Source organism: Miscanthus floridulus, chromosome 5, assembly GCF_019320115.1.
Source record: "Miscanthus floridulus cultivar M001 chromosome 5, ASM1932011v1, whole genome shotgun sequence".
Classification (NCBI taxonomy): domain Eukaryota; kingdom Viridiplantae; phylum Streptophyta; class Magnoliopsida; order Poales; family Poaceae; genus Miscanthus; species Miscanthus floridulus.
The window spans coordinates 108,544,235-108,570,506 of NC_089584.1; the positions used below are offsets into that span (position 1 = coordinate 108,544,235).

At 49.0% G+C, this 26,272-nt stretch overlaps 2 protein-coding genes across 3 annotated transcripts; both read right to left on the reverse strand.

Moving 5' to 3' along the window:
• Positions 1–2,614: 2,614 nt before the first annotated feature.
• On the reverse strand, positions 2,615–4,629 carry LOC136452958 (GATA transcription factor 12-like). Its single transcript, XM_066453536.1, has 2 exons — positions 4,055–4,629; positions 2,615–3,606 (listed from the first exon to the last, which is right to left on the reverse strand). The coding sequence occupies exons 1-2, from the start codon at positions 4,403–4,405 to the stop codon at positions 2,740–2,742; spliced, it is 1,218 nt and encodes a 405-aa protein (XP_066309633.1). The 5' UTR covers positions 4,406–4,629; the 3' UTR covers positions 2,615–2,739.
• Positions 4,630–6,283: 1,654 nt separating this feature from the next.
• LOC136450447 (zinc finger CCCH domain-containing protein 19-like) lies at positions 6,284–25,959 on the reverse strand. Of its 2 annotated transcripts, XM_066450887.1 has the most exons (12): positions 24,050–25,959; positions 23,859–23,938; positions 13,116–13,303; positions 10,369–11,368; positions 10,164–10,291; positions 9,865–9,924; positions 9,721–9,771; positions 9,560–9,630; positions 9,199–9,347; positions 8,069–9,115; positions 7,771–7,830; positions 6,284–7,584 (listed from the first exon to the last, which is right to left on the reverse strand). In XM_066450887.1, the coding sequence occupies exons 1-12, from the start codon at positions 25,606–25,608 to the stop codon at positions 6,527–6,529; spliced, it is 5,451 nt and encodes a 1,816-aa protein (XP_066306984.1). In that variant the 5' UTR covers positions 25,609–25,959; the 3' UTR covers positions 6,284–6,526. The 2 variants fall into 2 exon arrangements, with proteins under 2 accessions (XP_066306984.1, XP_066306983.1); XM_066450886.1 differs by having other exon boundaries at positions 9,721–9,924.
• Between the last annotated feature and the right edge of the window lie 313 nt (positions 25,960–26,272).

Consider the following 26,272-nt stretch of genomic DNA (forward strand, 5'->3'; position numbering starts at 1 on the left):
TTCAAGACCTGCATTTGTACTCTTGTCTCCTCCCTTGCCTCATTCCTTGCCCTCTCCTCCTCTAACGTCATCCGCCTCTCCAATCCCCATTTGTTAAGCCCAACATCGATCGGGTTATAAATACCGCGCTGTCTAGCAAACTTACGCATCTTTTCTTTGTGATGTTTAACGAATAGATTGACATAGTCAGGTCCATATCCTCTCTTCCATGCAATTAGTTGCCTCTTCTTTAATTCATCTAAGAACTTAGCTTGACCATCATAACATTCCCAACTGCATTTCCTAGTGCTCTGTTCAAAAGAAATATTATATCATATATGTCTTAGCAAAACAAACAAAATATGATTTTATGTTTACCAAAAAAATAATGAACCTCATCATACTCAATCATATGGCCGCAATAATGGCATATTTCAAGCTCCGAAGGGACTAGACCATAGTTGGATTTTACGGCACATTCGCACATGACAGGAGGTGCTTTGTAGATTACCCTTTCTTTTTTCTTATCCTTAACCCTCCGCGGTTCTTTCGGCCATTGGTTCTTAGGACCATATAACCACTCCTTGAAACGATACTTCGCCATTGAAAACACCTAAATAATGAGACATTAGTACATGAACACATATATCTCAAGATTTCAACACATACACTTTGCACTTACTTCATGCTTGTTTGGACACACAAACTCCAACGTATTCTCAGGGTTTATCATAGCTCGATCTCCGCAATCGCACAGAGGAGGTTCCTCAAGTCGTCTAACTGCGGCTAGGTGCTTCTCCTTAGCCGTCATTGGCGGAGGGTTCGGGGGGTGGAACCCACCGCTTGAAGTGCTCACGTGGATGTCTCCCTCTAAACCAATCATCGAAAAAGAGATATCTATGATCAAACTTGTCTGCACCATCGATCCACTGAAAGAAAAAACACCTCTCATGGTACTACACAACGAGATTCTAACAAAATATTAGTAGCATACTTACACAAATAAAGAAAAAGGATAGTGCAAACAATTTCTTATATTAAACCGACTACATGTGTAGAAGCAACGCGCTGCTGTGTCCGGATGTTTTGATTAAAAAACATGAGCCGGAAAACCACAGTCACAGTTAGGGATAGGGAGGTCAGGAGGGACGGGGGTATCTTTGGTAGACGCGTCAGGGTATAATTCTCGAGGACGACCCCGTTTTCGTCAAAACTCCTCCCGAAACATTTCTTGCATCTAACAAAACGGATGTAATTTAACAAACATAAATCAAAACATCATAAATAAATGTCAATGAGAACCATAACTACAATACAACCAATTTCGTTGTAAGAACCCAAAGCAGTTAACATTAAACCATAAACCTAGGGTTTCCCATTTGATGCACAACAATGAACTCATAACATAACTACACGCGTCTAGGTTTGCTAGCTATTTTCATGCCTTGGAATCAACCTACGGTTCTATAATACATATATTGAGGGATACAATGAAACCCTAAGTGATGACGATTCTTAGGTTCAAAAATCTGATTAATATATACCGAATCGATGCGAAAAAACAAGGAGGGGAGCGAGGATACCTTGCTCTCGAAGATCTACGGATCAAATAAGGTTTTCAAGGTCCAATATGACGATTCGTGAGGTAGGGTGAAGTGGGGAGAGAAAAACCCGAGAGGGAGGAGAAAGAAGAGGAAGAATGCTCGGGCAAGAAGGTTGGGTTGGGGTTAAATGCAGGGAGCTCGGCGCCAGTCACTTTGACGCCGAGCCCCCTGACAGGTCATCGACCGTGCCTAGAAGCTCGGCGCCAGAGACGCTGACGCCGAGCTAAGGGTCCATTTCCTGAATTCTTTCCGCCAGAGGTCTATTTGTGAGAAACTATTAAAAAAGAGCCAAATTGTAAAAAATTCAGGCGCAGGCACAACACTACAGCAGCATGCATGCAGATGCAGTCGCAAATTAAAAGCGAGCCGGCCGGGGGGCGGCATGCAGATTTACAGCGAGGAACGAACAGAGATTTATATGTTTATCACATGCCGATTGGATCCACTATACTCGACGACCACCAGCCCCACCATTGCATTTGTTTGCTTTCTTGTTACATTGAGGAGGCATCTCTTTCACGCAAGATTCTAATGATCACGTGCGCCCCCGGGCTGTGGCGGGTTTGGCACGCTCGCTCGCCTCCGGCATGCACGGCCTTGTTTGGTTGCGCACACAACATCTGTGACATGTACCATCGTCTTTTGGTTAATCCACACAGTGTATATAGCAGGAACGAGAAGTAGATACTGATGAGCACCACAACATCAACGTATGCGATGATGGTAGTCTTAGAAGAAAAGGAAAATAAAAAGGGCAAAATTTCCAGTCTTGTTTTAGATCATGTTCCGGAAGCAGAATGAGAGCTACTGTGGAAGTTATATGTAGTAGCCCTTAAATTACAGAATGCTAAGAAACAAAGGAAGAAAAGGGCTAGGGAAACTCTCTCTCATAGAGTTCTAAGCAGGTTAGGAGAGGCTGGCAAAAAGAAAAAAAAAAGAAAACAGGATGACAAAATCAAGAAAATTGCCACGAAAATTTCGAAGAGCCGAACAGAAGCACACGAACTAATAAGCAAAATGGAGAGGAAAAAGAACTCCTAAGGCAAGATTTAGTAGTTCTTTCATATTTTTAAGGAGGAGGGTTCTTGGATTTTAGCTGATGCATTAATTATTACTGGGCTAATTGATCAACTCTAGCACAAGCTAGTAGACTCATCTAGATGAGCTGCCGGTAGTCTGCTGTCCCTAAGTGGTGGTGGATCAAAAGGTCGTCGCCGGCGGCGACGATTGGGGGCGCCGACGGCCCGTCGAACAGCATCGCGCTCTGCATGCGCATCAGCCCGCCTGCAGGACCACCGCCGCCGCCGATCACATGCGGGTGCGGCTGCTGCACCACCTCCTTCTGGCGGCGCAGCTCCAGCACCTTACGGTGCGAGTTGGAGTGCTTGGACATCACGAAGGTGGGGCTCGCCGCGGGCCGGTACTCCGGCACCAGCCGGCCCGACTTGTACCGCACCCCGCACGCGTTGCACAGCGTCTTGGGGCCCATGGGCCCGGTCCTCCACTGCGGCGTCCTGTCCGTCTCGCAGTGCAGGCAACGCCGCCCTTCTGCCGACGAGCCGACGCCGCCGGGCCCGGGCTGTGCTGCCGCGGACACGCTCGAGGGCGGCGCTGCTGGCGCCGCGTCTTTCTTCTTCGACGGCTTCTTGGCGGGGAACGTCTGCGGCGCCGAGATGCCGGACTCCGCCGGCGAGATGGCGGCCATGGACGCCGGGGACGGTGGTGAGGCCGGGGTCGGCGGGAGCACGAGCAACCGTGACGACCAGTTGCCCGGAGCCGCGCGGGAGCGCTTGCTACGGGCCTTTGCGGGAACCGGCGCCTCCGGGAGGAACATACCGGGCTGTGCCGCAGAGGCGGCGGCGGCGGCTGAAGCTGCGGCCGCAGGGGCCACGGGAGCTGGTGGCAGAGCCGGGGAGAACCCGCCGGAAATGAGCTTCAGCTTCTCGAGGTCCTCCGCGGCGAAAGTTTCCTCGCCCTCGCCCATGTAGTTGGATAGCCATTCCAGCTCCGCCAGTTGATCGTACTGCGGAATTCACAGCAACAAGTTTAGCGACCGCGAGTTCTGTATGTTTCCTTCCCTTCACTGGACATACAGGAAAAATTGCAGGCTAAACTTTGCATAATTCTCAGTTTGGTTTGGACTGGTGTGCTTGAAGTTTTCTACTTTTGGTACTGTTATTTATGTCAATTTTATGGAGTTACGGATTCTGAAGGAACAAAATTGAGTGGCTAACAGGAATCCAAATGTCGATTTCCCTTTTTTCCTTCCGGACGATTTAAAATGAAATCTTGTAACCGCACTCCTACAAAATTACAACAAAATCCGCCACCAGTGCGTCCCCATTATTTCTTCTCAATTTTCCGTTGAGCTGTTGAAGAATTAGAAGATGACACTAACAGGCTAAATTTGCCAAATGAATTCAAACAAATTGACAGTATAAATAAAACTATATACGAAAGACACAGGTTACCGGCTCGCAGAATTCCCCCGGGAAGTCGCCGTCGGCTAGCCCAGAGAAGGAGTTGCTGCAGCTGTCCTGGGCCGTGACGGTGGACGAGTCGGCCGAGAAATTGCCGGCGAGGCCGCGCTCCTCCTTGACGAGGCCTACGACTCCGTGGGCGTCGACAGGCTGCAGGCACGGCGGGGCCTCGCCGCCGTCGCCTGCCCCCGCCTCGCCGACCCCTTCCTCGTCGTCGTCGTACGGTAGCGCGAGGAGGTCGTCCACGACGAAGTGGTCCCCGCACCCCGCGGTCTTCCTCTCGCGTGGGCCCGCGCCTCCGCCGTAGTACCCGTACTCGGCTGCCGCCGCTGCCGCCTCCATCCTATCCCGGTCCCGGCTGCTTGCTCTCTGTCCGCCTGCCGCCGCAGCGCTGCACACTACGCGTCGTACAGCGCGCAACGTCCGCGTCTCCTGCTGCGTTACTCGGCCGGGTTTTGTTCGTTTGCTCCCGGAAATGACGCAGAGAGAGAGAGAGAGAGAGAGAGAGAGGGAGTAGGGTTTAATTGGCGTGCAGCTGGAGCGCGGAGAGACGAGACGGGAGGAGGGGAGGGGGGTTCAGCTGAAGCGAACGATTCTTAAGGAGTAAATAAAGCGGGAGCCACTGAGCCACCACGCCGTCCTCCTCGCTCGGCCCTCCGCCAGTAAAACACGCCAACTGGCTGAACTAGAATTTGAACTTGAAAACCGGGATAATTGGAATCCAAGCACCGGCAGTTTGATTTTTTTTTTCAAAACCTGCAGGAATAAACATCTTCCTGATCACAAAACCTGCAGGAATAAACATCTTCCTGATGATCACAAATCCTGCAGGAATGAATAAGCGTCAGCTGAACAGCAACCTCGATCGAATACTGGCAATTTCACAAGGAAAACGTTAAATATACGTCTCTATCTAGTAGAGGAAAAAAAAATTAAACAGCCATTACACGCAGGCACTTAAGTACTTATCTGATTATTACGTGACACCACTTTTGGTGACTCCACTTAACAACAGCGCGAGCTGGAGCTTTACGTTGCAGAAATTAAGGAGCCCTGAAACGCAATAGCTACGGCGCGCGCCGGTGCATGCATGGACCGATGGACACGAGACACACGGTAGATCCCTGTTGTCTCTTTCGTCTGCGTGAGAACACATGCGCCTGACGAAGCAGGTGGATTTTGTGAGGCGCGGTCACGTGGAAGCCGGCCGGTAAAATTCAGGTCCCATTATCGGGATCACCGTTCGTTCTAGCGTTCCAGGTAATTAAGTACGTATAAGCAGGTCAGGAGGGGTCTCACGTAAGTAAGTTATTTATCTTGTCCGTTTCCGCCGCGCCTGACACGACTTACCGCGTGGATAATGTGGCCACGATAAACCTGGGTACAGTATTTACCTTCTTCTCATAACAGCTCCAAGTGGCTAGGGCAGAGTTCGGCCGGTGATATTCGGCTGGCTGGTTCACTTTTTTTTTTATCCGGAGCAGTATTTTTCTCTCACAACATTTCAATATAAACAGTAAATTCCAGCATAAATAGTGCCAGAATAATACCAGCCCAGCTTTGGCCACCATTTAAGCCAAGAGTGGTTCAGTAACTTGAACACCTCAGATAGCTCATACTATAGCTCTAGTACCTCATAAGAATATGGCTCAGCAATTTGCTCACATGAAGACTATGAAGTGGAGGGAAAAAAGTAAGAAGAGAGGCCGGGGGCAGCCCGGTGCGGTTCGCTCGAGCGCAAGGCAGCGCGGCCCGGCGGCGGCCCACTGCGGCACAAAGCTACGTCTGGCTGTGTTTGCCTGGCTTGATGCAGGTTTCCTCAGCGTGGCGAGCCGAGCCATGAGAAAGAAACAACGCGAGTCTGGACTCTGGTGTTCCGAGTTGGCGAAGAGAGCTATGCTTTTAAAACAAAAAGGAACGCGGGCTGGGATAAACCACAGGCCTGTTTCCACCCATGGATTGGGCCATTGGGCCAGGATCCCCGCAGGGATTCGTGGAAATTTTGAGATGCTCATGCTTAGCAGGTAAACAAGCTGGGTTGATACACAGAACCCACAACATCGCCAAAAAAAATGAACTCTTATCTGACCACCGAAGCTCAATGCCTTAATGGCATCATTGCCAACGAAGAACATGGATCGAGCATTAGTAATTAGGATTTCAAAAAACACCTTCACTAACAATCTTGAAGCTTATAAAAAACACTCGATAGTCTCCACCATAGAGAACCTGGGCGTGTAGCCCCTGCTATACATCAGAAATCAGACAACACTATTTATTCAAGTAAATGATTAAATTCGGAACTAGGATGCACACAGCATTACACTACAAATGTTGTACACGATGATTTGCATATGTATGCAGCTCGCTACAGGGCATAAAGTTCAAAACATGCACGGAAGCTACTATGCTAGTTCGCTACTGCACATACAACAAAACGAAGGTGAGAAACAGAAACCAGTTCTAACGCGGCTCTCTTGACTGAGACCTATGAGCCTGCCTGTCATCATGCCTATCGTCATCCCTGCCACCATGCATGTCATCAGGCCTATCATGCTGCCTTTCATTATCCGAAGGCTGCCTATCAAACTGTCGATCATTTCTCTCATTTTGATTCTCATATCGCCTCTCATAATGCCGATCAGGCCTGGATGGATATCCCTCTGTGTTTGTTGGATGGTCGTATCTGCAGTCAACTTTCCAGCAGTTCCCTTTTTCAAGATATGTCCAGCAGACTCCACGTAGACCTGCAGGTACTCTATGTCCTCTTGACCCCCCATCACCACCAGAGTGTTGCTTCCATGACCTTCCGCCTGAGTCGCCAGCACTAAAAGCACCACGGTGTCCAGAGTGTCTGCCCCCATTCTCTCTCTGCTGATTATTCCAATTAGGATTACCATTTGGTGCATTCCAGTTCATGTTGTTATTTGCCTGACCCGGATTTCCATGCACAGGAGCACTCCAGCCGACGTTTTGGTTCATGTTTCCAGCTTGTTGGTTTCCCCAGGCAGGATAAGAATTTGCATTTCCTGCTGCAACACTGCCCCAAGGGGCCATTGCGACTCCTTGCATCTGACCTCCCATCATAGCAGCCGCATTTGGAGTCCCCTGGCCTTGAGTTGCAGCCCAGATCATGTTCATGCTGGTGTTTCCTGGATTTGGTAACCAACCCATGTTTGGAACTGCATTTGGCTGCGTTGGCATGGCTACACCCATGTTGTAGCCCGAAGCACCTTGAGCTGATGCTACCCAAGGCATATTCATGTTGCTCTGTCCCATCATTCCCCAACCTAAGCTTGCATCACCCTGAGGTGTATTTCCCCAGGTCATGTTTCCAGTTATCTGAGATTGGCCAGGTGTGTTCGCCACTTGTGCAGGTACAGCCCACCCACTGCTTTGATTATCACTGCCAGCAATGGTTGTCAATGAAGGCTGTACTGATGCAGCAGATGGTGTTGACATCATCTGCGATGGCATCATTGAGTTGGAGAGATCAGTTGATGACATCTGGTTTCTTGTGTCTGCAGGTGATACAACAATAATGTCATTAGGTTGGCTTACACTTAAAAATCTTAGTAAGAGCAGAGGAATAAGACTGAAATCACTGGATGTGATTCAAAGTTAAGGAAACAACAGAATCCGTGATTTCTAAAAGCAAAATGGAAAGCAAACATGGCACAAACAGCAGGCAAGCATTGAGCTAATACCTTCAAGTTGCTGAGTGTTCAGTTGTGCTGGTCCAAGCTGTGCACCCAGTTGTCCGATAGCTGCAAGGGACAAAAAAATGTTTACATCAAATACAAACATTTCTGTACTACAATTTCCAGATCTCAAATGCATCGCCACCTATTAACATAAAATAGTGGAGTTACGATCTAAACAAGTCAGGCCAATTTAGATCCCACAAATTTGGTTCCAGTTTCACAGTTCTGGGCACAACTCGGGGGATCTAAATGGCGATTAACAGATTTCACTGAAACAGGAAAACCTTTTATAAGGGCCTACCTTCAGCTGAAGAGCTCACTCTTCCATGTGAAACATCTTCTCCTGATTTGGATTCAATGCCATCAGCTAATCTGTCATCCGTTTGCGGTAAAGAAGATAATATTTGGTTCTGGGAGGTCAAATCTGCATTTGCAGTTGCAGGAGCCATTCCAGGAGTTAAATGACCCATATTTTCTGCAGCAACAATATTTTGTCCCGAATAGCTTCCCATGGCAGGCTGGGTAGGTGTCACAGGATTTACTGCAACCCCAAACTGACTAGACGTAGCATTCCAACTTCCAGTAAGAGATTGTTGGCTTGTGTATGCTGTATGAGAATTTTGCGTCCCATAATAACCTTGTGTGCCCGAATGTATCATGGTTGTTCCAAGGTTTGTTGAACTATAATCATGTCTTTGATCACTACTTGAGAAAGACTTTGCAACTACTGATTTTGGAGTTTGTTCGCCAGCTATTGTGCTTTGCTCAAGAGGGGTTTTGTTAATTTGAGACAAACTAACATGTGGTGGTTCCCATGGAGGAAGGTCTTTCTCAAACTTCCCTGCCAAAGCATCAGTCAATAGAATGGAATCATCCTGCTTCTCACTAGCTTTCCATATCTTCAAACAAGGAGGGAAGTACCCATTGCTGTTCCATTTCCGCAGCTGTATGATTGAGAAAGGACCTTGGATTTTATTAGAAGGATCCATGTACAGCCAGATCTTCTCAGAGTCGTTAATGGCTGATTCAGGTGCAGTTTTTGCCCCAGATGAACCAGGTGACTCTTGTGGAGCACTGCGCGTGGTGCCTTCCAGTTTAACTGTTTGTGCACCAATGTTCGGGCTCTCTGATTTACTTGTATAACCAGCACTTTCACCTTGAGAAGAAAATGTGGACCTCCGTGAAAGGGGTGATTCCATATGAGAACTCGATTCAGCCCATGTGTTTCGATTAGATTCCCAGTTAGTTTTTGGATCTCGCTGTACAGCATTTCTACCATCTCCTTTACCTGGAGACACAAGATTATCATCTTTCCTCGAGAAAGAACCTCTGGACTTATTGAAGCTACCTGTACAATAAAAATTATGGAAGTTCATGTCAGAGTTGTAATAATAATATCAGAAGATGATACTATGGGAGGGAGTAAAATACTTCTTTCAATTTCCTGCTCCTGTTCCTCCGGAGATTCATAATATGGATCCATCGCAGGGTCAGCATGTATTTCAGGTTCTTCATTCAGCCTACGAGCACGCTCCTCAGGAGTGCTTAGCAATTTCAGCTTCTCTACACATTCCCTAAGCGTGAATACTGATTAAGGTATACAAGCCAATTCACATAAAAAGAAAGAACAATCCTCACAGAAGCTTCTTCCAGAGAAAAAAAAAGTGTAAAGCCTACTGACGGAAGTGGCAGAAGCAGATTAACTGACCATAAGCACCAGTAGAAATTAACTATACTGACAATGTATAATGCTGCTTTATAGATGAAAACAATAATGCATGAAAAAGGATATTCTTTTCTATGGCCCATATCACTTGCACGGTCACGAAGATGCCCAAGTCGCATCTTTTCGCTTTCAATCCACTGAAAAGTTTGTAATTGGCAGTGAAGTCAGTAAAATAGAAATACTTAGCCACAAAAAACTTTTATAGTTTGTTAGGAGGAGCTGCTTACATCATTGACTTTTAGAGTTTGGAGAACCCTTGCCTTCTCCTGAACCTCTCCCTGGAGGATAAGATAGTTAGACAAAAGAAAACAGTGCAGAAATAACACAAAAATGTGCAAGAAACACTCATAATAAGTTAATGATAACTTTACCACTGTCAGTCTTGGAATGAACCCATACTTTATGCTTTGACGCAAGCGTTTGCACTCCTCCTAGAAAAGAAAAAACAATTGCAAATCAGAAAAAGCATGAAATTTGAATGAAATAGAGTAGCAAATTTAATGATCAAGTGCATGTTTGTATCCATGAAGTCAAGTAGCAAGGTCAAGGATCTTCCAACAGCAGTTAAAGTTAACAGTACTCAAAGTGAAAGACGGCCTTATACTAGATTTTAGTAAACTGTATAATACTACTAGAACTATTATTAAGTTCAAACTGAGAAGAAAAATACCTCAGTGAACTCCTGGTTTGAGATTATGTCAATAGTTACTGCCTCCCGCTTATCTAAGTTTAGTATCTCTAGCGTTATATCAGTAGTCCTTTTCCCAAATTTATATTTTCCTGCAGATTTTCCAGTCCCTGGAAACAATAGAAAGAAATTTAGTATGATGCAGTTAAGACAAACAATACAAATTAGGAAGTAAAACAACCCTTACCAACAATTTGTACAAGTCTATAAATGTCTTGCCTTTGCCCTGTACCAGGTATTCTTATTCTCACAAATGATCCAACAACTTTCTCATCAAATGTGTCGACATCACCAATCAATTCTTCCATTAGGTTGCGACGTAAGTACATTAAGCCAATGTTATGGTTATCTATTGCCGCATAGTCATCAAGATTAGGCTGACGTCTCAGGTCATACTTACGTGATTTTCTTCTTTTTTCTGAACTCATAACAACTGAAGCTTCACTGTTACCATCAGCATCCTGACTAGGATCAGGGTCTACTACACCACCATGATTTTCATCAGCATCAATTGGTGAAACCTCACTCGTGGGAAAATGTGATTCAAGAAGCTTAAGCATCTCAAAATGCCCAACACGTTCTTTTGCGAAGAGACTTTGGAGCAAAGAATCACAAATTATCTGGCTTTTCCGACGAGGATCACGCAGATTGTTGCGTTTGATATAGTTAAGTAAAAGGGGTTGAACGTCATACTGACTGATCACAGATTTATCACCATTTCTCGCATGATATACAAAGTTTATGAGCTCCTTAGAAGCCCAGTTGGCCTCTTCAGCTGAGGATGTAGATGTCCCAACACTTTCAGAGTCTTTTGATGAATGCTGGCTGCTCAAAGAACGCCTGGACAATTTTCTAACCTTTTTCCCTGAGGAAGTCTGAGCATCATGAATGCCTGACAGGCCTCGTTTGGCAGATTTCCTAGTGCCCTCTTTTCCTTCAGAACTCTCCTCGATGGCAGCTTGTTTAGATCGCTTCCTTCCCCTCTTTTTTGGTGTATTGTTTTCTAGATGACGCCCTGATGAACTCTCTGAATTAACTTCTTCGTCATTAGTATCAGGTAATTCTCCACTCTTTTGAGACTTGGCTGCTGATATTTCCTCAACTGTCAATGACAAGTTTGTCTTCAAATGTAACCAATAGTCCTTGAACAAATACCACCAGCTGCTTTTGTCATCAAAATCCACCTCCTGTTAAAACAAATTTTCATAAGACAAAATTCCACAAGTATAAAAAAACTACTGTAAAGGCTTTGTTGTTGTTGTTGTTGTTGATAAAAAACCTACTGTAAAATCAATAGGGTTCCCTTCACATGAACTACAACAGATTGAGAGTGATACACACCAACGATAAGCTAGATTGATAGAGGAACAGGAAAAAAGAACAAAGTCGAACATACAATAACCAACCTGAAAGTTTTCCAAAATAGTCGTAATCACTACAATAGCTGATGTTGTTTAATAAGAATTTGAAACAGGGTAGTACTTTGTGCATCATGTAAATGCTTTGTAACTCAGTGAAACTGCATGCCTCTAATGTTTATTGGTTTGCCAAAATAACATTTCCAACTATAAATGATTGAGTAGTAATTGTGGTAAATGCCAGGATTATCTACCCACAGCTGTAACCATATGATGCATGGTACCATTCTCTGTGGCTTATTAATCAATTGCGACTCTTTATGTAATTTATGCATGATTGAGTATGACAGCTGGTAGAGTTTAAAACTTGAAGTAGTGTTCAACTAAGATCTAGTCACAGTATCACACTTGCACCCCTGTAGTCACATTTTTTATGTTGCAGTGTTTCCAAGTTGCAGCATACATGTCTCTTCTTTCCAAAACACACACCGAACATATTTAAGGTCCCATTTGAATGTAGAAATTCTGTAAGAAACTTAAATAAAGGGGAACTCTTAATTGTGCAGAATAGGAAAAAAAACAATAATAACTTAGTGCCAATGGATATAAATGCATGGAACACCATCCAACATTGTCTTGGTCTACTCCAGGAAAAACTAAGTGATGCTCTGGTAAGCATGCAGTCAAGCCTTCCATACTTTTGCTATCTATTCTGGCATTTTAGGTTGGACACCCAAAGGAGACATTTGCCCTACCGGAATTTTATATAGACAAATATATACAGGAGGCAATAGTAGTCAATATTGCATTTTAGGGGCACTATGGATGACCAAAATACCACTTATTTGTGACTAAAGAGTAGCAAACTATAAAACTAATTAGCATCAGTTCCGAAACACAATTCTGACTACACAGCGAATTGCCTACAAGTTGGATTGATCCATTAGATTTGACCAAATCAAATAAAAAGTTCAAGCATGGATCAACAACTTAATTGTAGCAGGGGGCATGGGCATTGTGGAACTTTGAACAGAAGGAATCTTTGATGGGGCCTCTCCTTCCTTGTCATCAGCACTTCAATTCTTCAGAGAGGAGGCTTGGCTGGAGCTACAAAGCTCCAGCCTCCAGGAGCTGGCCATGGTCGGGTAGAGAGGTTGGTTTAGGTAGCAGGCCGGTTGTGAGCCCCCTGCTGAGGTCAGTGTTGTTTTGTTATGGGCAATTAGACCTAATTGTATTTTTGTTTTGCAACCTTCTTCGGCCTCCTAGAGGACTTTAAAGTGGCTGCTTTGTATGGGACACTTTACCTCCCTTTTCTCTCTAATATAAAAGATGCACAGTTTTCCTGCGCTTCGAGAAAAAAAAAACTTAATTGTACTGGGTCACTTCTATAGAACAGATACTGGGAGAACATGGCAAAAACCAAGAAGCACCTTGCATGCCTGGTCTAAATCATTTGCATGGAAAAATCATATAAAACAATAAAGCGGTGACCTCAGTGCCATAAATAAGAAATACAAAAACATAATGATAAAGAAAATAACTAGACTGAGGAAATTAGAATGGTGAAGAAGGATACCATTGGGTCCGCAGCCTCCTCTCTATTCTCTATCAACATCACAGTGTTCATGCACGTATCACAAAAGCCCTTATTTTCTCTGATACAGCTAAACTTTGCATCCTTCATGCATGCCTTGCATAATGAAAAGGTGCATGTGTAGCACATATGGCGGGCAGGTTTCTGACAGTTGCTACAAATGTGCCACCCTGGCAGCAAAGTAAATAGGATCAAATAAACCCTGAGTCCTTGTTTCAGAAGCTAGAATAACAGAAAAATATCAGGTTTTAGAAGTAAGCTAGCATCTAAGAGTGTCCAGCGCAAAAACTAAACATACTTCCTAATTCATATACAGCAAGAGATAACATACTTTCTAATCCATATAAGTTAAACAAATCAAGACTGATTTCACAAGTCTCAATGTTCAGGAACAAATAAAACATTCTCAAGTACAACAGTTCTGTGGACAACAAGATCTCACAGTTGCTCAATCCTTGAATTTTAACATGCAGTTAACGTTTAGAATATGGTTGTTTAAGGAATTAAGGCTCTAGTCATCCAGTGGGAGCAGATATGTAGTGACATTTCAAAATTTTCAGTTCCAGGCAGGGGAAGATGCGTTAAAGCTGGAAACTGGAAAAGAATTACAGGTTCTCAGACAAGTCATTAAACAATGGTTTTACTGTTAATGATGCTGGTCCCTCATTTAAATATATTTACAACAACAACAACAACAACAACAGAGCCTTTAAGTCCCAAACAAGTTGGGGCAGGCTAGAGTTGAAACCCAGCAGAAGCAATCAAGGTTCAGGCACGTGAATAGCTGTCTTCCAAGCACTCCTATCTAAGGCTAAGTCTTTGGGTATATTCCATCATTTCAAGTCTCCTTTTATTGCCTCTACCCAAGTCAACTTCGGTCTTCCTCTGCCTCTCTTCACGTTACTATCCTGGCCTAGGATTCCACTACGCACCGGTGCCTCTAGAGGTCTCCGTTGGACATGTCCAAACCATCTCAACCGGTGTTGGACAAGCTTCTCTTCAATTGGTGCTACCCCTAATCTATCACGTATATCATCGTTCCGAACTCGATCCCTTCTTGTATGACCGCAAATCCAACGCAACATACGCATTTCCGCGACACTTATCTGTTGAACATGTCGTCTTTTCGTAGGCCAACATTCTGCACCATACAACATAGCAGGTCTAATCGTCATCCTATAAAACTTGCCTTTTAACTTCTGTGGTACCCTTTTGTCACATAGGACACCATATGCTTGCCATCACTTCATCCACCCTGCTTTGATTCTATGGCTAACATCTTCATCAATATCCCCGTCTCTCTGTAGCATTGATCCTAAATATCGAAAGGTATCCTTCCTAGGCACTACTTGACCTTCCAAACTAATATCTTCCTCCTCCCGAATAGTAGTGCTGAAGTCACATCTCATATACTCAGTTTTAGTTCTACTGAGTCTAAAACCTTTGGACTCCAAAGTCTCCCGCCATAACTCCAGTTTCTGATTCACTCCTGTTCGGCTTTCATCAACTAGCACTACATCGTCCGCGAAAAGCATACACCAAGGGATGTCCCCTTGTATGTCCCTTGTGACCTCATCCATTACTAAGGCAAACAAATAAGGGCTCAAAGCTGACCCTTGATGTAGTCCTATCCTAATCGGGAAGTCATCCGTGTCTCCATCACTTGTTCGAACTCTAGTCACAACATTGTTGTACATGTCTTTAATGAGCCCGACGTACTTCGTTGGGACTTTATGTTTGTCCAAAGCCCACCACATAACATTCCTTGGTATTTTATCATAAGCCTTCTCCAAGTCAATAAAAACCATGTGTAGGTCCTTCTTCTTCTCCCTATACCGCTCCATAACTTGTCTTATTAAGAAAATGGCTACCATGGTTGACCTACCGGGCATGAAACCAAATTGGTTCATAGAGACCCGCGTTATTGCTCTCAAGCGATGCTCGATAACTCTCTCCCATAGCTTCATAGTATGACTCATCAACTTAATTCCCCGGTAAATAGTACAACTTTGAATATCCCCTTTATTCTTGTAGATCGGTACCAATATACTTCTCCACTCATCAAGCATCTTGTTCGATCGAAAAATATGGTTGAACAGCTTAGTTAGCCATACTATAGCTATGTCCCCGAGACATCTCCACACCTCGATTGGGATACCATCCGGTCCCATCGCCTTACCTCCTTTCATCCTTTTCAACGCCTCTCTGACCTCAGATTCTTGGATTCTCCGCACAAAACGCCTATTGGTGTCATCAAAAGAGTCATCCAACTGAAAGGTTGTGTCTGTATTCTCACCATTGAACAATTTGTCAAAATACTCTTGCCATCGATGTCGGATCTCATCCTCCTTCACCAAGAGATGCTCCCTTTCATCCTTAATGCACTTAACTTGGCTGAAGTCCCTTGTCTTTCTCTCACGAACTCTAGCCATCCTATAAATGTCCTTCTCTCCTTCCTTCGTACTCAAACGTTGGTAAAGATCCTCGTACGCTCTACCCTTTGCCACACTTACAGCTCGCTTTGCAGTCTTCTTTGCCACCTTGTACTTCTCTATGTTGTCCACACTCCTGTCATGGTACAAGCGTCTATAACACTCTTTCTTCTCCTTAATAGCCCTTTGGACTTCCTCGTTCCACCACCAAGTATCTTTAGCCTCGCCTCCGCTTCCTTTGGTTACTCCACACACCTCTAAGGCCACCTTTCGAATGTTGGTTGCCATCTTCTTCCACATGTTGTTTATGTCTTCTTTTTCCTTCCAAGAGCCCTCTTTGATAACCCTTTCCCTGAATACCTCTGATGTCTCCCCTTTCAGTTTCCACCGTTTTGTTCTTTCAATCTTAGCTTGTTTATCCCTACGGGCACGCACCTGAAAACGAAAGTCTGCCACCAAAAGCTTATGTTGAGAAACAACACACTCCCCTGGTATCACCTTGCAACCCAAGCATGCTCGTTTGTCCTTTCTTCTTGTGAGGACAAAGTCAATCTGGCTAGAGTGTTGTCCGCTACTGAGTGTTGTCCTCATTTAAATATATTTGGAAAGGAAAAATTCCAGCAAAAATCAAAATCTTCTTATGGCTAATGGAAAACAATGCTGTGCTAACTAAGGATAATATGATCAAGAGGAAGTGGAAGGCGAATCCCCTCTGCTATCTTAATATATACATATATTATGTACATTAATAAAAAAAAGGGCGTACCCAGTGCAGAGAGCTCCCGCTCTGTGCGGGGTCTGGGGAAGGGTGTCATTGACAAGCCTTACCCTCGCCTGTGCAATGCGAGGAGACCGCGACTCGAACCCGAGACCTTCCGATCACAGGCGGTAAGACTCTAACGCTTGCACCAGGCCCGCCCTTCTATATTATGTACATTAATATATACATGTAATATGTACAATTGTACATTATGCAGTAGGCCCACAATGGTAAATGAAAGTGGCTAATTATTGAATGAAAAGCCCTTTTAACCCAGTAGTAGAACAATGCCATGTTAAGCCATAATCGGTTCAAATCTGATAGAGGGTTTTTCACTTAGTGCTAGACAGAAGTCATCAGTTCTGTGATCAGGAGGAAAGCATCTCTCACCTCTTCTTTGTTTGCCCAGTGGACAAAGTGGTGTGAATAATTGTGGCTTGAAGCCTTGAGGCTGATGACAGACCCAAAAACTTAGCTCAATGTTGAAAGTGGGCTAAGAAATGGTTACCTAATGGTAACAAGTTCCATGCTTTTGGGATTGCTGCAATTTGCTGCGCAATCTGGAAAACAAGGAACAAGGCTTGCTTTGGTGGTAAATTGGTGAAACACCCTACTGAAATCGTTTGCTATGCTTGTGCGTTTATGCGATACTGGACAGGTCTGTATCTGGCAGAGATTCAGGAGATGATGGTTGAGAGGGTGAATATCATGCTACATGTCGCCACAAGATTGCTGGCAGAATCAGCTTTCTTCGGGCCAGGCGATGCTGCAGCTGGAGGACGCACCTTGAAGGGGTGAAGGCAATAATTGAAAGCTTCCTGAAAATGGTGTGGCTCCAATCAGCTGGAGTTGCCAAGTCACAAATGTTGTGAACTTTGCATATGGATGTGTGCCCTGTGATGTATGAGGGAGTGTGTTGCACCGGCCGAGCGTTAAACTTGGTTGGTTTGGTAGTCAGTTGTATCATTAGCTTTTAGTCCATGTTTTGCAGGGCACCTATTCCTCTCCTGCCTGACAACTGTGATGGATAAGTCTCATGTGTGGCTGGTCTTTGTGGGACTATGATGCTCACATGGTCATGGTCCTTGTGGCTGTTTTTCTGTTTTTAGGACAGCATCTTAGACTAGAGGACAGCATCTTAGAGGACAGCATCTTAGACTAGAGGACAGCATCTTAGCTAGGACAGCATATTAGCATCTTAGACTAGCATCTTAGACTAGCATCTTAGCATATGCTTGGCTGGCTAGCAGCCTATAAATATGTAACCCCAACCCCTCAGGTTGGCATGGCATTTGTGTGAGCTTGTGTGAGAAATAGACAAGAAAATTGCCCCAACTCCTAGTGTCATCCTCTCTCGATGAGAGTAAGAATTCTCCTACTACCAAGAGTGAGAATTCAGCGACTAACAACTGGTATCAGAGCCGTATTATCCTGTAGCCTGAGCATCTCTTGCTCATCTTCTCTCCCAGCCCCACAACAGCCCCAGCTGTTGGCAGCAGCAGCTCCTCCGGCCGCTCCTGTTCACTCCTCTCCTAGCTCGTCTGAAGCAGCCCTCTCCCCACGCAGCAGCCCTCCGGTAGCGCGTCATGTCCGCAGGGCAGTCTCAGCGCTCGGTCGCCTCGAGCACGCGGCGTCGGCAGGAGGCCGAACTTGCCGCGGCAGAGGAACGCGAGCGAGCGGCGGCAGAGACCGCTGCGGCGGCGGCAAGGGCGTCGAGGCTGGCAGCAGCCAGAGCGGAGGCGGAGGCGGCGGCGGCGGCGAATGCAGCGCGTGCGGCGGCAGCGGAGGTCGAGGCTCTGCGCGGCAGCATCGGCAGCTCCATTTCCGCTGACGACACCGCCGACGCGGACCTCGAGCTGCTAGGGAGGGAGGCAGCGCGAGCGCGGGCGGCGCAGTGGGCAGCCGCGCACGTCCACGAGCGTGGCGGTAGCCCAGACAGGCGCGTCGGCGCTCCTAGAGGAGGCGCGCACGGCGGTGGCGCTCCTGGGGCAGCCGTGCACGCCCACGAGCGCGGCGGCAGCCCAGACAGGCGCGGACGCGTGGCGCTCCCGGAGGAGGCGCGCACGGCGGCGGCGCTCCTGGAGGAGGCGCGCATGGCAACGGTGGCGGACGGGTCGATGGAGAGCGCGGCCTTCACAGGCAGCGTGGCTCTCTCTCCCCGGATCGGTACCGACGGGTCGATGGAGAGCGCGGCCTTCACAGGCAGCGTGGCTCTCTCTCCCCGGATCGGTACCGTGGTTACCACGGGCTCCAGGCTGTTGTCAGGGACGTCGGTCCCGGCGGTGGGTGGCCTACCCTCACCAAGACCAACTACGTCGAGTGGGCTGCGGTGATGAGGGTAAAGCTCCAGGTGCGGCACATGTGGGAGGCAGTCCGGTATGGCGACGTCGACTACGACCTAGATCGACGGGCGCTGGATGCTCTCATCGCTGCAGTCCCGCCCGAGATGCAGTTCTCGCTTACCAGCAAGCGGACTGCCAAGGAGGCTTGGGACGCCATCGCTGCGGCACGCATCGGCAGCGACCGTGCCCGCAAGTCCACACTGCAGGCACTTCGCAAGGAGTGGGAGAACCTGGCCTTCAAGCCAGGTGAGGACGTTGATGACTTTGCTCTCCGTCTCAACACTCTGTTGCAGAAGATGGTGCAGTTCGGCGACGACACTTACAGCGAGGAGAGAGCTGTCGAAAAGCTCTTCCGCTGTGTCCCCGAGAAGTACAAGCAGATGGCTCGCTCGATCGAGTCTCTGCTGGATCTCTCCACGATGTCGATCGAGGAGGCGATAGGTCGCCTCAAGGTCGTCGACAGCGATGAGCCACAGTCCCTCTCGGGGCCCATCACCACTGGCGGGAAGCTCCTCCTCACTCGGGAGCAGTGGCTTGCCAGCCAAGGTGACCGGAGGAAGGGGGAACCTTCTTCCGCGACAGGCGGCCGCAAGCGTGGCAAGCCACGCAAGGCGCGCAGAGACGCCCAGGCCGGGGCGCGAGGACGTGCCGAGGGTGATGCCCGCGGAGGCGCCCAGGGCGGCGCCGCCGGCAGGCACAAGCCGGCACGAGACGACACCTGCCGCAACTGCGGCCAGCTTGGCCATTGGGCCAAGGACTGTCGACAGCCACGACGCGGCCAGGCCCACGTCGCACAGGCGGAGGAGGAGGAGTCGGCTCTGTTCATGGCACATGCCAGCATCGAGCTACCTCCAGCGGCACCGGCCGCAGCGGCTCTCCTCCACCTTGACGAGCCAAAAGCACACGCCCTCCTCGGCGATAGCTCCGGCAACGACAAGACTGACGGGTGGTGCCTCGACACCGGCGCCACCCATCACATGACCGGTCGACGGGAGTTCTTCACCGAGCTTGACTCTAGCGTCCGAGGCTCCGTCAAGTTTGGGGATGCCTCCGGCGTGGAGATCAAGGGCGTCGGCTCCATCATCTTCACCGCCGTGTCTGGTGAGCACAGGCTGCTCACCGGAGTCTACTACATCCCCGCGTTGAGGAACTCCATCATCAGCTTGGGACAGCTGGATGAGAACGGTTCGCGCGTGGTGGTTGAGGACGGAGTCATGAGGATTTGGGATCGTCGTCGTCGCCTTCTTGCCAAGGTATCCAGAAGCGCAAATCGACTCTACGTCCTTAACGTGTAGGTGGCACAACCCCTCTGTCTCGCTGCTCGTCGGGACGACGAGGCGTGGCAGTGGCACGAGCGTTTCGGGCACCTTCACTTTGAGGCCCTGAAGCGGCTCAGTGCCACGGAGATGGTGCGAGGCCCGCCGTGCCTCGACCATGTGGAGCAGCTCTGCGACGTCTGCGTGTTGACGAAGCAGAGGCGACTCCCTTTTCCCCAGCGGGCGAGCTTTCGAGCCAAGGAGAGGCTCGAGCTCGTGCACGGGGACTTGTGTGGCCCGGTGACACCGGCCACACCGGGAGGACGACGCTACTTCCTGCTGCTCGTCGACGACCTCTCCCGCTACATGTGGGTGATGGTCCTCGGCAGCAAGGGAGAGGCTGCGGACGCCATCAGACGCGCGCAGGCTGCTGCGGAGGCGGAGTGCGGCCGCAAGCTGCGCGTGCTGCGCACCGACAACGGCGGCGAATTCACGGCGGCTGAATTCGCGTCGTACTGCGCTGACGAGGGCATTCAGCGCCACTACTCCGCGCCGTACAGCCCGCAGCAGAACGGCGTCGTCGAGCGGCGCAACCAGACGGTTGTGGGGATGGCTCGGGCCCTCCTCAAGCAGAGGGGGATGCCGGCTGTCTTCTGGGGAGAGGCGGTGGTGATGGCCGTCTACATCCTCAACCGCTCGCCTACCAAGGCGCTCGACGGCAGGACGCCGTACGAGGCTTGGCATGGGCGCAAGCCGGCGGTCTCCCACTTGCGGGTCTTCGGCTGCCTCGCGTTCGCCAAGGAGCTTGGCCACATCAGCAAGCTCGACGACAGGAGCACTCCGGGAGTGTTCATCGGCTACGCGGAGGGCTCGAAGGCCTACCGCATCCTCGACCCGAAGACACAGCGTGTGCGCACGACGCGCGACGTTGTGTTCGACGAAGGGCGAGGATGGGCGTGGGACAAGGCAGTGGACGACGGCTCGGCTCCGACGTACGACGACTTCACTGTCGAGTACGTCCACTTCGAGGGAGCTGGGGGAGTAGGCAGTTCTTCTTCGGCGAGCGCGTCCACCCCAGTCTCCGAGCCTCCACCGACCCCGGCACCTGCTACTCCGACAGCACCACGCTCTCCAGCCAGGACCTCGGCTGCGATGAGCTCTTCGCCGGCTCCACCACAGCCGGCAACACCACGCACTCCAGCACCGACAGGCACCACTCCGGGCACGTCTACTCCACCACCAGCTCGTGTCGAGCACGGCCCGGTTGAGCTCGCTACTCCGCTCTCTCACGACGAGGAGCGCGTCGACGCGTACCACGACGGCGAGCCGTTGCGGTACCGTACGGTGAACCTTCTCGGCGACCAGCCGGTGCCGGGACCGGTGCCTCACGACCTGGAGGCGCAGTTGCACCTTGCGTGTGACGACGGCGAGCCTCGGTCGTTTGCAGAGGCCGAGAGACACGCGGCATGGCGCGCCGCGATGCAGTTGGAGATGGATGCGGTTGAGAAGAACCGCACCTGGGAGCTTGCTGACCTTCCTCGTGGTCACCGCGCGATCACCCTTAAGTGGGTGTACAAGTTGAAGAGGGATGAAGCCGGCGCCATCGTCAAGCACAAGGCTCGCTTGGTGGCACGAGGTTTCGTGCAGCAGGAGGGGGTCGACTTCGACGACGCCTTTGCTCCCGTGGCACGGATGGAGTCCGTGCGACTCCTCCTTGCGCTAGCTGCCCAGGAGGGCTGGCGTGTTCATCACATGGACGTCAAGTCGGCGTTCCTTAACGGCGACTTGAAGAAGGAGGTCTACGTGCACCAGCCACCGGGATTTGCGATCCCCGGCAAGGAGGGCAAGGTGCTCCGCCTGCGCAAGGCCCTCTATGGCTTGCGGCAGGCACCGAGGGCGTGGAATGCCAAGCTGGATTCCACGCTAAAGGGGATGGGCTTCGAGCAAAGCCCGCACGAGGCGGCCATCTACCGACGGGGCAATGGAGGTAATGCCCTGCTGGTGGGTGTCTACGTCGACGACTTGGTGATCACCGGCACCAAGGATGCGGAGGTGGCGGCATTCAAGGAAGAGATGAAGGCCACCTTCCAGATGAGTGACCTGGGGCCTCTCTCCTTCTACCTGGGAATCGAGGTACACCAGGATGACTCTGGGATCACGCTTCGACAGACCGCCTACGCCAAGCGCGTCGTTGAGCTAGCTGGGCTCACCGACTGCAACCCAGGTCTCACTCCGATGGAGGAGAGGCTGAAGCTGAGCCGCGACAGCACGACAAAGGAGGTGGACGCTACGCAGTACCGGCGTCTTGTGGGGAGCCTTCGCTACCTCGCCCACACACGGCCGGACTTGGCATTCTCCGTCGGCTACATTAGTCGGTTCATGCAGCGACCGACGACGGAGCACCAGCAGGCTGTGAAGAGGATCATCCGCTACGTTGCGGGGACTCTCGACCACGGCCTCTACTACCCGAGGTGCCCTGGGGTGGCACACTTCGTCGGGTACAGCGACAGCGACCACGCCGGCGACATCGACACCAGCAAGAGCACGAGCGGGATCCTCTTCTTCCTCGGCAAGTGCCTCGTTAGCTGGCAGTCGGTCAAGCAGCAGGTGGTGGCCCTGTCCAGCTGCGAGGCCGAGTACATAGCGGCCTCCACCGCTTCGACTCAGGCGCTCTGGCTCGCTCGACTGCTTGGTGATCTCCTCGGCAGAGACACTAGAGCGGTGGAGCTCAGGGTGGACAGCAAGTCCGCTCTGGCCCTGGCAAAGAACCCCGTGTTCCACGAACGCGGCAAGCACATCCGGGTGAGGTACCACTTCATCCGAGGCTGTTTGGAGGAAGGGAACATCAAGGCGAGCTACATCAACACCAAGGACCAGCTTGCGGACCTGCTCACCAAGCCCCTTGGGAGGATCAAGTTCCTTGAGCTCTGCTCCAGGACCGGGATGGTTCAACTCTCCCACAAGACGACGCACAAGACTTAGGGGGAGAATGATGGATAAGTCTCATGTGTGGCTGGTCTTTGTGGGGCTGTGATGCTCACATGGTCATGGTCCTTGTGGCTGTTTTTCTGTTTTTAGGACAGCATCTTAGACTAGAGGACAGCATCTTAGACTAGAGGACAGCATCTTAGCTAGGACAGCATATTAGCATCTTAGACTAGCATCTTAGACTAGCATCTTAGCATATGCTTGGCTGGCTAGCAGCCTATAAATATGTAACCCCAACCCCTCAGGTTGGCATGGCATTTGTGTGAGCTTGTGTGAGAAATAGACAAGAAAATTGCCCCAACTCCTAGTATCATCCTCTCTCGATGAGAGTAAGAATTCTCCTACTACCAAGAGTGAGAATTCAGCGACTAACAAACTGAAGCGGACTATCGGTCCAGACAAGGGTGGCAGCTGTTTGTTGTCCCTATCTGTTGTGATTAATGGAAATGGGGTCGAGCACGGTTCGGGAAAAAAGGAACAAATAAAACATTCTCAAATACAAGCTATGATACTACGAACAGGGACATCGTGTGATGACCAATGTTGCGGGATCAGTGTAAAATTTATACAAGTTAAACAAATAAAAAAGAGCATATAGAAAGATTTAACGAATCTCACTGTTTACGAACAAATAAAACATTTTCAAGTAAGCTATATGATAGTAAGAACAGGGAAATCACATCATGACCAATGTTGTAGGATCATTATAAAATTATAAATTCCATATTTCATACAGGTTAAACAAATTGAGAAGAGCATAATAGACAGGTTTCACTAATTTCATTTTCCTAAGTTAGCTATGGCAGTAAGAAGAAAACTGTGAGACAACCAACATTACAGGATCATTGTAAATGTACCTTAAAGAAATCATGCATGCCCACATGATTCAAATGCAAGAATGTATGTAAGGACAGCGAGGGTTGGTCAGACAAAATTATTGCACATACCACAGTTCCACCGACCCTTTGACTTGAAGAAGTCATCATCGCGATTAACACAAGAAGGATGGTAAGCTTTAGGGCAGCCCCTGAAATGAGGACATATAAATGAAGACATGATCAACCCAAAGCTGTAACATGTTTGATCTTCCATATTTGGAATAATAAAGAAATAAAGAAACTCCATGTGATGCACAAACCTACGATCACAAATCACAAGATCACCACCATCAAAGCAAATGAAGCAGACCTCCTCCTCATCCTTCCTCTTTACAGATGGTTTCACCACAGCCTGTACCTTGGAAGATGGACGGCCTCTCTTACGACGCCCTCCACCTCTCTTTGCCACTAAAGGAGGAGGCTCATCGTCATCATCATCATCGTCATCATCCATATGCGCAGCCTCTTCTTCAGGGACATCATCACCAGTTATGTCATTGACAGCTTCTGCAACATCTTCACCAACAATTTTGTTGTCTTCATCATCATCATTAGTTGTGGCAGCTGCCTTCGTCAGTATGGTATTTTCTTCCACTCCGTCGTGATCAGCTATCACAACCTCTTTCAGCCCATTATCATTGCCAATCAAGCCAGCTCCCCCCATTTGGAGACCCTCTTCTTCAGGGATATCATTAACAGCCTTGTCTATATGAGCAGCCTTTTCTTCAGGGACATCAATACCACCCTCGTCATTTACAGCTTCACCTGCAATGTATTCAACAGCAATTCTGCCTTCCTCAACCATGTCTCCAGTAATGTTTACTGCATCCACCTGCATGCCTTCCTCTTCCACACGATCCTCATCAGCTGTTGCAACTTCCTTTTGCTCATTATCATCTCCAGACAGTCCACCCCTACTCATTTGTATTCTCTCATCAGGCACATCAACACCGACTGCCCCATCATGTTTCTCACTATCATCTCTGGTCGTGGTAACTTCACCCATGTGCTTGCCCTCCTCATCTGTGGCAGTGTCAGCAATAGCGCCAACACGTTCTGCCTCGCTGTCATCTCCAGTTTGGATCTGCATATCCACATTTGCGCAGTCCTGTACAACATGGTCTCCAGCTTCCACAAGCTCTGTTTCCACCTCATTTAACAGAGCTGTAGCCACATCTAAATGTGGGCTTTCCTGATCCTGAGCATGCACGTGATCATTAGCTGCAACATCCATATACATCCTCGCGCTGTCATCTTGTGCATCATTTACCAAGGGAGCGACCACATCAGCGTCAAGGGAGTCACCACCAAACTCCTGATCAGTTTGGTCATCCGACCTATGCACACCTCCAGTGAAAACTATATTGCAGTCATCATTAACCAGGCAAGCAGCCACCGCTGTGCGATCCTCTGCGGATGATACCAGGGCACCACCCACCTCTATGAGATCATCCGCAGCAACACTAACCTCCTTGGTTTGCATGCCAATCTCCATGAGATCATCCACCAGTGTGGAGGATGACACAGCAGCACCCACCTCTGTGAGAAGATCCACAGCAGCACTAATGCCATTTGTTTGCCCCTCTACATCAGCACCCTCCTCTGGCTCGTCAGCCTTAGCAACATCGGGTTGGTTGGGGTCTTCAGAAATCCCCACGAGCTCATCTGCAACTATAACATTGCCACCTTCAACATAACAAGTTCCGCCATCCTTCTGACCCTCAATAGCCTCAATATCCTTGTAGCCCTCGCCTAGCACAACATCCGGGGTTGTCCGCATGGCCTCCTCCATTGCAGGAGGTGGCTCAGCGTCGGACATGCTGATTCTATCAGTGGAACAGTGCCAGACCAGGATTTGGGTGATTGGGTATTCCCAACCACTGCTAGTACACACCGTCTGGTGGACGTGTGCGCGCGGCGCTCGAGCTCAGCCCCGGGAGGCCGGGACGCCGGATGTTGCCCGCCTCCTCTGCTTCCGCTGGCGCGCTGCAGAGTTCGCACGCTCGGCGGTAGCCGCACGGTCGCCGCCGTACGCTTGCTGCACCGTCGCGACGTTGTGCTTGTCGGCCGCCGGTGCCTGCCTACCGGCTTCCCTAGGGTTTGTGAATGGGGGATTGGGGTCGACTCGGAAGGAGAGACCGAGCGACGAGAGCGGCAGGCCGCAGGAGAGATCGAGCTAGAGGCGACTCGAGATGACGTAGGCGCCGAGTGGGCTGTGGACAATTGGGATACGGCTTGCTGCGACGGCCCGACGGCCCATGGATTTACTCGTGTCGGACATTGTCCAAATGTCACGGACTTGAATTTTTTATTTTATAGGTTGAAATTCCCTCAAAAAATATTTTATAGGTTGAAATTTTATTAGAAAATCGTTTTTGCAAAAAAAAGGAAATAAAATCTATACTATATCTATCAATCTCATCTACAACTATTCTATATTCGATTCTATCTATTATTATATAGAGAGAGCAAAATATATATAT

What these genes read in the sequence shown, in the direction of transcription:
- LOC136452958 (XM_066453536.1), bottom strand. Translation starts at nt 4,405, where the DNA reads ATGGAGGCGGCAGCGGCGGCAGCCGAGTACGGGTACTACGGCGGAGGC. An exon ending in CGGGGGAATTCTGCGAGCCG is followed by an intron (nt 3,607 to 4,054) that starts GTAACCTGTGTC and finishes TGAATTCCGCAG; the next exon opens with TACGATCAACTGGCGGAGCT.
- LOC136450447 (XM_066450886.1), bottom strand. Translation starts at nt 25,608, where the DNA reads ATGTCCGACGCTGAGCCACCTCCTGCAATGGAGGAGGCCATGCGGACA. An exon ending in AAAGGGTCGGTGGAACTGTG is followed by an intron (nt 13,304 to 23,858) that starts GTATGTGCAATA and finishes CTTTGCTGCCAG; the next exon opens with GGTGGCACATTTGTAGCAAC. An exon ending in TAGACTTGTACAAATTGTTG is followed by an intron (nt 10,292 to 10,368) that starts GTAAGGGTTGTT and finishes TATTGTTTCCAG; the next exon opens with GGACTGGAAAATCTGCAGGA.